General features: G+C 37.3%; 1 protein-coding gene and 1 long non-coding RNA gene across 9 annotated transcripts in view; one reads left to right on the forward strand and one right to left on the reverse strand.

Moving 5' to 3' along the window:
• The window catches only part of Ssh2 (slingshot protein phosphatase 2), a 254,003-nt gene that overhangs the window by 131,678 nt on the left and 107,480 nt on the right, over positions 1–14,845 (forward strand). The window contains exon 1 of one of the 7 annotated variants that reach the window (XM_077800948.1): positions 5,606–6,033. The exons of 5 other annotated variants lie outside the window; for them this stretch is intronic. In XM_077800948.1, coding sequence (XP_077657074.1) covers positions 5,906–6,033 — 128 coding nt within the window. In that variant the 5' untranslated portion in view covers positions 5,606–5,905. Of the gene's footprint in view, positions 1–5,605; positions 6,034–14,845 lie in introns of those variants that run through there. One more of the 7 variants, XM_026388907.2, reaches the window with a different exon arrangement.
• Positions 1–14,845, reverse strand: part of LOC113182825 (uncharacterized) — a 122,724-nt gene that overhangs the window by 40,131 nt on the left and 67,748 nt on the right. The gene's annotated exons all lie outside the window — the stretch shown is intronic.

Here is a 14,845-nt window from a genome sequence, read left to right on the forward strand (position 1 = left end):
GGCTTTCATCTTACCTTTGTGATAGGGGGTGGGGGGTGGGGGCTTAATCATTCAGCATATATTACTTTTATTTATTTTTTAAAACCAGTTTAATAAAATAAAACATTAGGTTGGGAATGTGGCTCAGTGGTAGAATGTTTGCCTAGCATGTGCAAGGCCCTGGGTTCAATCCCCAGTACCACAAAAAACAAACAAAAGGAACAAAATGAAAAGAGAGTGGGAACTAAATAGTTAAATGTTTTGTAAAGTGTGTTGGATGTGAAAAGTGATCTATAAATGCCTATTATTTTAACTAAACAATAGAATGAGGGGCTTTTGTAATCTGAAGAAAGCAGCATTTCAACATCTTTTCCTACAGGAACATATGGTGGTTAAGACCATGGGGGATGAATGCCTTAGAGTTCCGCTCTCTTGGAGTTGATACACAGATCTTTTCAGTGTTCCCCATTGCTCTTATGGTGGAAACATCTATGGAAATGATTGTAAAGGCTCAGTGACATTGTTCAACTCATGTTTAAAACTCTTGTCAGATACTCTAAAAAAAAGAAAAGAAAAAAACAGCTACATGGTGATTGCAAAAACATGATTGCTTTTAAGTTTTAAAAGCCTTAGTTTAGAGTTTGGTTTGTTGTATTGTATGAAGAGTGCCTTTGACTCAGAGTAGTAAGATACCTCTTACCTCTGGTGTTTTCTGGGCAAGAAATTTGAAAATATGGGTATTATCTTGAGAGTTTTATCCTAGCATTTTACAGATTAACAGGAGACAGAAGGTTGTGTTACTCTAGGTAACAGGCTTTTGTTTTGTAACTTTTTAAGTGTTCATTTTCTCCCTTTTGACACTTGGGATTAATTATGATTTATATTGTAATTAGATCAAGCCCTTAAGGAAAACAAAAAACACAAATGGGTCCTCTGAATGGTATAATCATTTTTTCTTATGACCAGGTATTTTTAAAATAAAGTTATATATTATTTAAGAGCTTAAAAATGCAAGTAGAATAAGCACTGAAGATTTCACATTACTGTAGGTTGCAATAGTTAATGCATTAACCACCTGGCAAAGAGAATAGTAAAGACTTCCTAGATGAAAACAATGGTACATAGGGGAAGTTTGTATGTATTTCAGTTTTCCCTCATTCTTCAATTCTTGGGTAATAAAAAGATTAAAAAACAAAACAAATGCAACTATTACTTAAAGCTGATGGGGCAATTTATGGATGATGATACTTCATAGTGAAACCTTGGTGTTGTCTTGTTCGCAGAGAACTTTCGTCTGTATATCTTAAGCCTGTAAAGTAAACATTACCACCCCTAGTTTTAGAGTAAAGAAACTAGGGCTGGGACAGATTAAGGTTTGCCTATGAACAAAGTAGTTAGTATCTAGAATTTCTGATACCACAGTAACGGCCATTTTTTCATGCCACTTACTTTAGCTATTTTTCAGATTTGTGGAAAAGAACATAGAGGATCATCTCTAATCCAATATTTTCATTTTCTCAGTGGACAAACTAAGGCGCATAGTGGGTCTTAATTTAGATTGTCAGATATTAAGACCAGAGGGTAGATTTTTGTGCCAGGCTCTCTTTTAGGATAGAAAGAAATACACACACACACACATACAAACACACACAAACACACACACACGTACGTATATGTATATACACACAAACATACATCTGGGTGTATATGCATATATATATATACATGCATACACACGTACACATATATATCAACTCTTTAGAATAACTTTAAAAATTAGGTATAATGTCACAAATTGAGTAATTTCAAAATTCACACCTAATGGTGGCACCAGGATTCAAACCTAGCCTATTAATTTCAAGTCCAGGGCTTTATTTATTTATTTATTTATTTATTCATTTATTTATTTATAAGAGAGAGGAGGGAGAGAGAGAGAGAGAGAGAGAGAGAGAGAGAGAGAGAGAATTTTTTAATATTTATTTTTTAGTTCACTGCGGACACAACATCTTTGTTTGTATGTGGTGCTGAGGATCGAACCCGGGCCGCACACATGCCAGGCAAGCACACTACTGCTTGAGCCACATCCCCAGCCCCAAGTCCAGGGTTTTAAACTGCCCGTTCTATTGCTTTAAATTAAGTGACTGTTATCTTAAAATGGACTAAATGAATTTATCAGGATATTTAGATTAGATGAGAATACTTTCTCTAATGTTCCTGAATCTCAGAAGCACAGCTCTTGGGTTATTTCCTAGGGTTTTATTAACCCTTTTACAGATAAAGTTAAGTGACTTGGCCAAAGTCTCAGTTTATTAAGTGACCATGTTAGAACTAGAATTTGTGTACTCTGGTTTCTAGCCTACTGCTTTTGGCATCAGTTCAAATGATTTACCTATGATGAAATTTTGTCAGCAGCAAAAGCATGTCTACATCCTTCATCACATTGCAGTATTAGGTCAGGTCTCTTCTGGAATACAGTTACATCAGCATGTTGAGTTTCCAGTGTTGGGTACATACCTTATGAATGTATACATAGTAATGGAAGTAACTAATGGATACAAGAGTCATCTGTTACTTTTTCATTTTAAATCTTCCATCTCAGTGAAATTGTAAAGAAAGGCAACAAATTTTCCTCAGGGCCTTTGTGCAAACATTTTTTTTTCTTTCTTTTTTAATAGAAAAGTCCCTCTGACTCCATATGGAGTAGAAAACTAGCTTAGTTTATTGAATGCTACTCAATCTAATTTAGAATAATTTTTAAATTCCTAAATGCTTGGGTATAGAGAGCTTGCTCCCTAGAGTCTTGTTTTTTAACAGTGGAGCCTAGAGGATTAAATTGAGCTGAACTGAATTGATTGGCATTTTGACACTGAGGACCATGAAAAGAAATGAAATTTGTCCAACTTTTAAAAACAGTCACAGAAAGAACCATTTCCTTAAATGTGTCCCATTTTGCAAAGATTTTTTTCTTAAAAAACCAAAAGGCATTTTCTAGCACTTTATCAATCTCTTATATTACAATTCAAAGTGAGAGTTTAACTTTGAAAGGCTTTTGTAAAGGCCTGGATGGAGGCATTAACATGGTATCCTTACCTGAATAGGCACTAATAGAGGTCTTTTGAGGACTGTGCACTTTGGGGGAATCACTATAGGAGCCTTTTTATAAAAGACAAGCATACATATTTAAGAAATTGATATCTATGAAATGTATTGCTAGCATGTTAAAATGCAAGAGACAAGTTAGAGTTGAATAAGATATATTTCCTGCTGAATTCTTTTCCAGACAGAGATGATTACCATGTCATCATTTTTCTTAAAGGGCATTATTTAGTGTTGACTTCAATAAAATCCCATCTCTGTGTGTCATGAAAAGAACTGGTCTTACCTTAGCATTGCTTAGTCTTACCTTAGTGCTGCTGCCTTTTTTTTTTTTTTTTTTTTTTAAATCACAGGAGGAGACTGTCATAAGTTACAGTCTGGAAGAAGTTTCAAACTGGCAAGTTTGCCAGATATTTTAAGCAGTTTATTTTGGGGTGTATCAGCAGATTTTTTTTTTCTTACATTGCCATTTGGGTGCCTGCTGACACAGCCTGAATAAATCTTTCAGACATTTTCCTTTCTAGAGATGGATGAAGATGATGAAACTCCAAGATCTGGACCTTCCATTAACTCTTCACTTACCATCTGCTTCTATTCTATTACCTGAACTCTAGGAAACAGATATTTCTTTACAGCATGAGTTTGCAATGTTTGGGTCTTTCAGTGTCTTAGCAACTAAGTTTAAGTTTTATGGAAAGACTGATAAACAAAAGAGTGATTCTGATTTCTGTCATACAAACACACATATGCACATGTAGTTTTTTAAAGATTATTGTTTTATTTAATTTACTTATTTTTATTTTTTTGTAGTGCTAGGGATTGAACCAAGGGCCTTGTACATGTGAGGCAAGCACTCTACCATCTGAGCTATATCCCCAGCTAATTTAGATTATTTCTCAACTAATATTTTGAAAATTGCCAAATTTTCCCACAGAAAAAGAGACTGAACATTTATATAAAACAAAGATGTTTTTTTCTTGATTACAGAATTTTTAGTCTTAAAGTGACCCATTTCTAATTGGTTAATGAAGACTTTTTTTAAAAAATGTTAATTTCTGAACAGGCATAATGGTGCACACCTGTAATTTTATTTCCTGGGGAGACTGAGGCAGGAGAATTCCAAGTTCAAGGGTAGCCGGAGTAACTTAAACCCTTTCTCAAAAAAATAAAAAGGGCTGGGGATGTGTCTTCATGGTAAAGTGCTCCTGGGTTCAATCCCTAGTGTACACACACACACACACACACACACACACACACACACTTTTGGCTTTTGGATTCCTAAAGCAGCTTCATTGATATTTATTTTAGTAAAGTATTCATAAATGCTAAAATTACTGATGCCTGAAAATATTTACTCTAGCATCATGAGACTGGACGTGCAAGAGATAAGAGAGCTAATTATTGAGTACCTGCACTGTGCCAGCCCTTTTTGTATGCCACTACATTGCATGCAGGAGAGAGAGAAGAGTCTCATTTTACAAAGAGCTGGTTGCTGGTCAGATGAAAGGCACTGCTCAGTGAGTTTGAAGAAACATAGTAAAGACTTAAGCCTGTAAAGGCATCAGAGAATACCTTTTGGTGGTAACAGTTCTAAATCAGGAGTCATAAAACCTGGGTTCTTGTCCAAGTGACCTTATTTATTAATCTGCCTGGACCCTGAATGTTTCCATGTCTGAAAAGTGAGGATATAAGCTCTAGCCTGCCTTCTCAGCTGTGGTTACAGGATGGAATCACCAGCCCAGGAGAGAGGGAGATTTGAAAATATTGATATTTAAATCCCATCCTCAAATAGAAAGTTTGGATTGGTTCAATTGGACCCTATAGGCCTTCTAAAAATAAATTTATGTGAATGATCCAGAAATACATGTCTGTTGTGAAAAATTCAAATATACCTAAGTATATGGGGCCACAGAGGCTCCCTACAGTACCCTCCCAGAGATAAGATAAAATAAAATCCCGTCCTCAAAAAATTCTGATTTGTTCTAAGGTTCAGTCTGGGCATAGCTATTTTTTTAAATGTCCACAAGTAATTCATTTGTACAGCTACAATCTCTATGAGGGATGACAAGAAAAGTCCTCTTTACCCATTAAGCCTCAAGTTTACAATTATATACAAGACAATGGTACCTAATGGGTTAAATTTATTTCCAAGGGTTATCTACAGAGTAAGATAGCATTTTCTTTTTTCCCCACCATAATTTCAACGGTTAGTTAAAAATTTAACCACTGAATTTCTCCCAGCACATAGAAAGCCATTGATAAGTATTTGTTTCATTTATGAATGTATAGCTTTTAAAATTTTTAAGATTATTCCAAAAATGGATTTGTTTGAGCTACAATGAATGCATGGAGCTGGCGAAGAAGCAGGACTTTTCTGTTGAAACATTGCCCCTTAGAGAAAAGTGAGCCTTTCTCACACATCCCCTGCTTGCTACAATCCTGCACCCAAGCAGCAGTGTGTTGGGGCGGCTACTTGTAGGGCAGGCCCTGAGGCGCACGCTATGGGATCCGTGTGGGTGCAGCGACCTCCGGGGAGGGGCGCCGGCCAGGCCGACCCTCCCGGCTCTCTCAGGGCCCTCCCACCATCCGCCCCGCCTTCGCCCAGGGGCCCCGCCCCGGACGCGGGTGGGGGCAGGTTGCTGGCGGAGCCCGGCAGCCTAGACTCCACAGCCGAGCCCCAGGGCTTCGGCGGCGGCCTCCAAGCAACCTGGCGGGCCCAGCTCAGCCGCCTGGAGCCAGCTTTTCTGGCTCGGCGGAGTCCAACTCCAGCGCCTCGTGGTGGAGCCCAGTGGGGTACACCATGCAGAGCTATGCGCCTTGAGTCGGTCCCATGACCCTGAGCACTTCGGTCCAGGAGAGTAAGGCGTCCCCAGCCTGCACCTGCAGCCTCTGTGGCCCCGACATGATCCCTTATTTCTCCGCCAACGCGGTCATCTCGCAGAACGCCATCAACCAGCTGTGAGTCCGACGCGCGCCCTTGCGCCGCCGCGAACGCTCGGAAAGTTTGCTTTTCAGCCGCTGCTTTCCCCAGCATTCTGGGGAGCGAACTAGCTAGGGAGGGCGAAAGCACAGCCTGAGTGCTCGGAGGTCTTGCGCGTCCGGGAGTAGAGTGGCGGGTGGAAGTGTTGGGTTACTCTTGGAGACAATAGTGTTCGGAATGGGGTTGGGTGGAAGAATCCTTTGGGAGGATTTTGTAGAACTTTGAGGGAAGCTGAAAGTGGGGTAGTCCCAAAGAAGTCTGTGGCGACCGAGTGACAGCCTAGCCGTAAGGCACCTGGTAGTTGGGGATAAGGAGGTGGTAGAGTCGGAATAACCGGCCGGAAACTCAGGGACTTGCTAAGTCCAGTTGGTGACAAACCTCCCGTGGTGGCCGGTTTTGTTTGTTTAAAGTAAATTTGTGCGAGACTAAGTTTCTGCTACAGATGGTCCACACACAAAAAAAGGCATTTCATTCTTTGACCCCAGTGGTTGTACATTAGAATTCTTTTAGAAAACTAGTTTTCGGTAGTTTGGCTGTTTTTCTTTTATTGCCCTTTTTACTAGTACGAGCTACTAACTGGGGTAGGGGAATACTCAAGCCTGGATGCGTTCTTTGACTCACTGAAGTTCAGGATTCTTGTGCATCTTTAAACCGTCACTGGTTGGTTCCTCTGAGGGGTGTGTGTGTGTGTGTGTGTGTGTGTGTGTGTGTACACACGTACGTGCTCACGCACGGTACTTGGATTGAACCCAACCGTGCACCCCCACTGACCTGCCCTTCTTTATTTTTATTTTTATTTTGAGACCGGGTCCTAAAACTTGCCCAGGTTGGCCTTGAACTTTCGATGCTCCTGCCTCAGCCTCCCCAGTCACTGGGATTCTTTACAGGTGTGCGCTGCCACCCTGGCTGTTTTTGAAGTCTCTAGAGTTGCCATTCCCTTCCGTTGTGGTTTAGCTATTTGTGGGAACTGACAGTGTGTGCTAATGCTTGCGGTTAATTTCAGCTCACAGTTATAAAGCTCAAAGTAGAGGAACACCACCTATTCAAGTTACATCCTTAAACCAGTAGAGTGGTTTAAGGTTACTTTAGATAGCAGCACTTTGGTCAGAGTTACTGTATTGGCACTCCAGAGTGTCTTCAGAGGAGTCACCTGCTGAGATTTTTCTATGCTCCCAGCACTTAAATGAGGCTACTGTCCCCCTCCTTCCTGAAGAACTCTTTTTTTTTCTTTTTATTGTCCCAACAGAAACTTTCCATTATCCTTTACTCACTGAAAGTCTGTATAGTAGCATGTAAAGTGATTTTTAGATATCTTACACCTAATTTATTATTTTAATTATCTGTCTTGTTCTCCCAAATAAATTCATTTGAATTTCAGCTTTTTTCCTGATGCCCCCCCCAAATTAGCATATGCAAAAGGAAAAATGTGATTTTTACTGCCTTCTGCACAATAAAATAAACTCTCATTTTTCCTTTAAAAGGGGTGGAAGTGGGGTGAAAGAGAAGGAAAGGAGTGAATAATCTGAAACAGGATAACCAATCTCAAAGAAATCCGTTAACAATACTTTTTAAAGGTTTTTTTTTTTGTTTTGTTTTTGTTTTTTTTAAAGTACCAGGCATGGTGGTGCTGGCCTGTAATCCCAACTACAGCTACTCAGGAGGCTAAGGCAGGAGGATTGCAAAGTTCAAGGCCAGCATGGGCAATTTAGCAAGACCTTGTCTTGAAATGAAATAAAAAGAGCTGAGATGTAGCTCAGTGGAAGAGCATTCTCCTGTGTTCGGTCCCTAATATGGCAAATAAGTAAATACATTTTAAAAAGTAGTGGAAACATCCCAGATGTCCAAGGATGGCCGAATGGGTGAATAAAATATGATATATACATATAATGGAATATTATTCAGCTTTGTAAAAAAGGAAATTCTGATACACGTTACAACAGGAATGAACTTTGAAGGCACTATTCTAAGTGAAATAAACCAGACACAAAAGGACAGATAGTGTATAATTCCAATCATATAAGTTACCTAGAATAGTCAAATTCAGAGACAAGAAAATAGAATGGTGGTTTTGAAGCTAATGGGGAGGGTATAAGTACAAAGTTTCATTTGGGGAAGATGAAAAAATTTGGGGGTAAATAGTGGCAGTGGTTGCACATTGTGAAAGTACTTAATGCCATAGACTATGTGATTAAAATAATAAATCTCGTGAATATTTATTGACAGTTAAAAAAGTGTGTGTGTGTGTGTGTGTGTGTGTGTGTGTGTGTGTGTGTTTGGTTTGGTTCAGTTCTAGGGATTGAACCCAGGGCCTCATGCATGCTAGGCAAATGTTCTGTAACTGAGCTGCATCCATAACCCAAAATGTTTTAAAGGCAGAGCTTCTGAGCTTTGGAGGGAGTGGGGGAGAGGGAGGGTTTTGAATTATATTTCCTGTGTAATCAAACAAGTCCAGGTACCTTTTAGTACTAATTAGTATCTTTGGGTAAATCATTTTACTTTGATTTCTTAGACTATCAGTGGGGGTACAGTGAATAATTTTTACTGATAGGATCATAAGACATCATATATATTTGGTAACATTTTGTGAACTTTAAATCCCTGCACAAAAGCAAGTTAATTAAAATTAACAATAATAGCTAACATTTATTGACCACTTGTTACTGTACTAAGAATTTAATATATCTCACTTAATCCTTACACTAGCTCTTTGAACTAATTCTATTTATAAATGATGAAACTGAGGCTTAAAGAAGTAATTGCTCAAGACCATATAGCTAGTAAGTGACAAAACTTTCCTTAGAATCCTGATCTGTTTCTTAGGTCAGTGTTCCTAACCACTATAAAAATGATATTTTGCTGGGCATGCTGGTGGACACCTGTAATCATAGTAGCTTGGGAGGTTGAGGCAGGAGGATTGCAAAGAGCCAGCCTCAACAACTTAGCAAGGCCCTAAGAAATTTAGTGAGACCCTGCCTTTAAATTAAAAAAAAAAAAAAAAAAAAAAAAAAGGGCTGGGAATGTGGCTCAATGGTTAAGCACCCCTGGGTTCAATCCTTAGTACCAAAAAGAAAAAAGATATTTTGTCTTAGTAGTTACAAGGTCACTTTTGAGACTTGACTGTCTTAAGAATTATCTTTGCCAACATCTTCAATTTTAGTAAAAAAAAAAAAAATGTATTTGCTATATGGATTTTACTGTTAAATAGATTAAACTTTCAAAGAATTTTCAGAAAAAGAAAATTTTGTTCAAAAAGAAAAAGAAGAAATTATTTTAAAGTGTTTCAGAATATTTTTGTCTTTTTTGCTGCTGTTTCTTGCTATGAAATTCATTTTGAAACTATTTATTAGTATAACTTTAGATGTCATGTTTGTATGACATTTATAGTGTTGCCCAGCTCATCATCATTAAAAAAAAAAAAAAAAATTATTAGGGCCAAGCAATGTGGTTCATACCCCAAATCCCAGGGACTTAGGAGGCTAAAGCAGGAGGATTACAAATTCAAGGCCAGCCTCAGCAATTCAGGGGATGTGGCTCAACTGTAAAACACCCCAGGTTTCAGTTCTTAGTACAAAAAAAGAAAAAGAAAAAAAATCTTGGAACTTGCCAGTCACAGTGGCTTACACCTATAATCACCTGGAAGTTGGGGAGGATCACAAGTTCATCAGCCAGAGCAACAGAGTAAGACCTAGTGTCAAAAAGAAAAAAACGTCTCAGAAGTTAGGCACTTGAGACACTGATTTGTTACCTTGTGTTTTTCATCCTTGACCTAAAGTAATTGTATTTATTTATTTGTTTTCATAAGTGATTTTGACTTCCTGCCTGTACATTTGTGCTTTCTAAGTAAGCTCAATAATAGAGAAGCATATTGAGATGGTTATGCAAAATATTCCCTTTCATGTTGTTTTGTTTTAGTTATAATACTAGTGCTCTTTCAGTTTAATTTTGTAGTTGTCCAAGTAAATTCACAAGTGCTCTTCTCCAAACTTAAGCTTGCACAGAATTACCTGGAGGGCTTGTTAAAACACAAATTGCTGCCTGCAGCCTCCAGAGTTTCTGATTCTGCAATTTGGGTATGGATAGATACTTGTTCCTAGATGATGTTCATGATGCTGGTCTGGGGACCACTACCCTTTTAAAGTATTCCTCTGAGGTAGATTGAGCAAGTCATCATCCACATTTTATAGGGCAATTAACTAGAGAAATCATAATGATGAAGTAATTTGCACTGAGCTACATGGCTTACTATTGGTAGAACTGAAACTAGAACCAGCATTTTCCCTTCTCAGTATCCTGAACTCTTACATGCTGTGCTTAAAGTCCTAATATGTATCTTTGTGTATGTGTATCTCTGTGTCTTTATGTATGAATGTGTGTGTGTGTGTGTTTCTTTGTGTGTTACTGGGGAGGGAACCCATGGCTTCGTTTGTGCTAGGCAAATGCTTTACCACTGAGGTATGATCTCAGCCCCTTGAATGTTTTTTTTTTATATATATATATAAATTTCTAGCAGTGGAATTTCTTCATTCAATATTATGTATATGTTAAAATTTTGATGAATACTGCCATATTGCTCTTTAAAAAGTCTTTGCCAGTTTGCTTTACTAGATACAAGAGTGTACCTTAACCTGGTGCAATGGCACACACCTCTGGTCCCAGCAATTTAGGAGCCTGGGGCAGGAGGATCACAAGTTCAAGGCCAGCCTCAGCAACTGAGCAAGGTCCTAGGTAACAGCCAGACCCTGCTTAAAATAAAAAAGTCTGCAACAACTCCTGAGGCTGAAGCAGGAGGATCAGGAGTGCAAAGCCAGCCTCATCAGATTAGCGAGGTACTTAGCAACTCAGCGAGAGTCTCTAAATAAAATATAAAAAAGGGCTGGGGATGTGGCTCAATGGTTAAGTGCCCCCAGGTTCAATCCTTGGTACCAAAAAGGAAAAGAAAAAAAAAAAAGGCTGGGGATGCAGCTCAGTAGTTAAGCACCCCCTGGAAATTCAGTCTTTCCCTATATCTTTATCAACCCTAGTAATAGTAATTAACAATATTAACTAGCATCTAATTTTTTACTGAGCTCTTATTCTCTGAGAGATACTGTTTTGAGCACTATGCATATTATCTCATTCTCCTGTCTTAGTAATCTTATGAGTTTAATATCCTCAATTACAGGTGAGAGACACAAAGATATTAAGTAACCTATAAATTTAAAATTATATAGCCAGTATGCAAACATAGTCTAACTCTAGAGCCCCTATTCTTTTTTAATATTTATTTTTTTAGTTATAGGTGGACAAAATATCTTTATTTTTATGTGGTGCTGAGGATCGAACCCAGTACTTCACGCATGATAGGCGAGTGCCACAACCTGAGCCACAATTCCAGCCCAGAGTCCCTATTCTTAAATACTTTATTTATAATTCCCTTATTACTATTGAGGTTTAGCATTTCTTTATATTATTATTGGTCTTTTTTCATTTTTCATCTGTGATTTGCATGTTTGTACTTCTGATCACTTTTTTATTAGTATTTTTCTTCTTCCTTCCTTATTCCTTCCTTTGGATTAAATCCAGGGCCTCATGTATACTAGGCAAGTGTTCTACCACTAAGATAGATGCACTCCCTTGTTATCTTTTTTATATTCTTTGTATATTATGAATACAAGACAAAAATACTTTTCCTGTCTTATTGCTTGCCTTTTTTCTAATATTTATTTTTTAGTTGTAGTTGGACACACTACCTTTATTTATTTTATGTGGTACTAAGGATCGAACCAAGGGCCTCGCACCTGCTAGGCGAGCCCTCTACTGCTGAGCCATAACCACAGCCCCTATTGCTTGCCTTTTAAAAAAAATTTTTTTTAGTTGTAGATAGACACAATACCTTTTTTTTATGTATTTATTTTTATGTGATGCTGAGGATCAACCCCAGTGCCTCACTCATGCTAGGCAAGCTCTCTACCACTGAATTACAACTCCAGCCGCTTTTTGCTTGCATTTTAACCCAGCATTTCATTTAAAAGTTTCAAATTTTTGTATAGTCAAATCTGTTAGTATTTTAGCTTATGGTTTCAGAGTTTTGTATCTTGCTTTAAAAAATCCTTATCCACTCCCAGGATTATGAATGTAGTATTATATATTTTTTCAATTACATTTACATTTTAAAATATTTGCTCTTTAAAACATCTGTAAATTATTTTTATTTATACTGTTAGGTACGAATTGAACTTAACATTTTTTTCCAAAATAGTTTGTAAGTTATTCAAATACCATGTATTTTAATCTATTTTTACTTCACTAATTTTAAATACCATATATATTATATATTAAATTCTTATAAATGGTTGCTATGGCACATGACCATAATCAGAGGGATTCCAAAGGTAGGAGAAGGATCACAAGTTTGAGGCTAGCCTGAGCACTTTAGCAAGACCCTATCTCATAAAAGGGCTGGAGATGTAGCTCAGTGGTAGAGCACCCCTTGGTTAAATTTCCAATATCCTTTTCCCTGTTAAAAAAAAAAAGAAAAAAATTTCTTTTAGATATTCGGTATCTGTTTTTGTATCCTCAAATTATGTTGCTGATTTTTTCTGTTTATATACCAATACCACACTGGGCTTAGTGGTGCATATCTGTAATACCAGTGATTCAGGAGGGTGCTAATTCCAGGCCAACCTCAGCAACTTAACAAGCAACTTAGGGAGACCCTCACTCAAAAAATAAAAAGGACTGGGGATGTAGCTCTGTGGTAGAGTGCCAGTTGTTCAGTACCACTACTAAACAAACAAACAGCAATATCATGCCATTTTTACTTACAGATTTAGTAGATATTTTGATACCTTTTAATGGCAAGAGCTACATCATTGTTGTTGTTGTTTTAATGTCTTAGCTATTTTTATTTTCTAGGTAAGTCTTAGAATCAGCTTGACTTTTAAAAATCCTATTGAAATTTTGATTGATATTTTACTGAATGCATTTTGGAAAGAATTAACAGCTTTATGAAATGAGCCTTCCCACTGAGAAACATGGTGTGTATTTTATTCATTGCTTTTTCAATGTCCTTCATTTAACTTTTTCTAGTTTTCCTCACATGGTAGGAAATACATTCTGTATTCGGTATATTCATGGACATTTTCATTTTATAAAGTTTTTGTTGTTAGGGTTAGGGAATGATTCATACCATTTTCTAATTAAGCCATTGCCAATGTGGCTTTTCACATTTGCTTTTTTATCAGACCACCTTGCTGAGCTCTTACTTGACTATAAATCATATATATATAATATATATTTTTTCTTTCTTTCTTTCTTTTTTTTTTTTTTTTTTTTGGTGGTGCTGGGATTGAACCCAAGGCCTTAATGCATACAAGGCAAGCACTCTACCAAATGAGCTTTGTCTTGTTCTCTTGTTTTTGTTTTGTAAATAAGTATACTTCATGGTAGAGATCATTTGTCAAGTTGAGGGCATTTTATACCGTTGCTAATTTACAAAGATTCTAAATTTGATATAGTTTTTGAATTTTATTAAATACTCCTGACATTTATTAAAATAATATTTTCCCTTTTATAGTAACGTACTGACATTGAGTTGCTAAAGTTGAATCATGAGCTACACTCTCTTTGTATTTATTTAATATCCTGCTAGATTTGGTTTACTAATATTTAATGTTTTGCATTTGTCTCAAATATTTGTTGAATCTTTAGTGATGTCCTTGTCTACCTTATGTCTAACTTATAGAATGAGTAGTTTTTCCCTTTTTTCTGTACTCTAAAATTAGTTGTTTAGGGGCTAGGGATGTGGCTCAAGCGGTAGCGCGCTCGCCTGGCGTGCATGCGGCCAGGGTTCGATCCTCAGCACCACATACCAACAAAGATGTTGTGTCCGCCGAGAACTAAAAAATATTAAAAAATTTTCTCTCTCTCTCTCTCCTCTCTCACTCTCTCTTTAATTTTTTTTTTTTTTTTTTTTTTGAGAAGCATTAGGGGCTGGGGTGTAGCTCTGTGGTAAAGTGAGTGCTTAGCATGTACAAGGCCCTCGATTCAATCAAAATAAAAGAGGCATGAGATATTTCTCTGATTTTAAATTAATATCGTTTTTGTGATTATTTCTGATCCTTGGAGAATATAGCCTTAAAAAGTAGTATGAATATTCTGGATGTTATGGCCTCAAAGGTTAATGACCTACTTTCAGGGTATAAAGGTATATTTGTGTTTTCATTATTAATGATAAGTTTCTGTGGTTTTATCCACACTTGTGTTCCTTTCAAGTCAATAGAGCAGAAATGGAAACAAGTAGGGAGAGCTGTCACCTTTGGCTTTCTTGAAATCATGCTTAACTAGGTTAACTGAAGAGTAAATCTGCACAATGAAGATGAACAGGAATGGTGAGGCAGTGATGTGCTCCAGTCAAGATTTCTTTTCGATAAATCTATAGTGGCTTTCCCCCTCCTAAACTATTGCTATTCAGCTTATTTTTTGATTTTTTTAGTTGTAGATGGACACAATACCCTTTTTTATTTATTAATTTTTATGTGGTGCTAAGGATTGAATCCAGTGCCTCACACATGCTAGGCAAGTGCTTTACCACTGAGCCACAACCCCCGCCTCTGCTATTCAGCTTTTTCACCTGTGCTTACTTCGGAAACTGGACAATTTTTCTAAACTTACACTGAGAAACTACTGCCCAAAGCCACATGATTAAAGTTGTTGGTCTGTTTCAAAAGAGCTTTTGGACCTTGGAAGTAATTGAGGGACTCAAACTTTTACAGATCATTTCTCGCACACCTTTCCAGTAAAATTGCATTA

This window comes from Urocitellus parryii, chromosome 7, assembly GCF_045843805.1.
Source record: "Urocitellus parryii isolate mUroPar1 chromosome 7, mUroPar1.hap1, whole genome shotgun sequence".
Classification (NCBI taxonomy): Eukaryota; Metazoa; Chordata; class Mammalia; order Rodentia; family Sciuridae; genus Urocitellus; species Urocitellus parryii.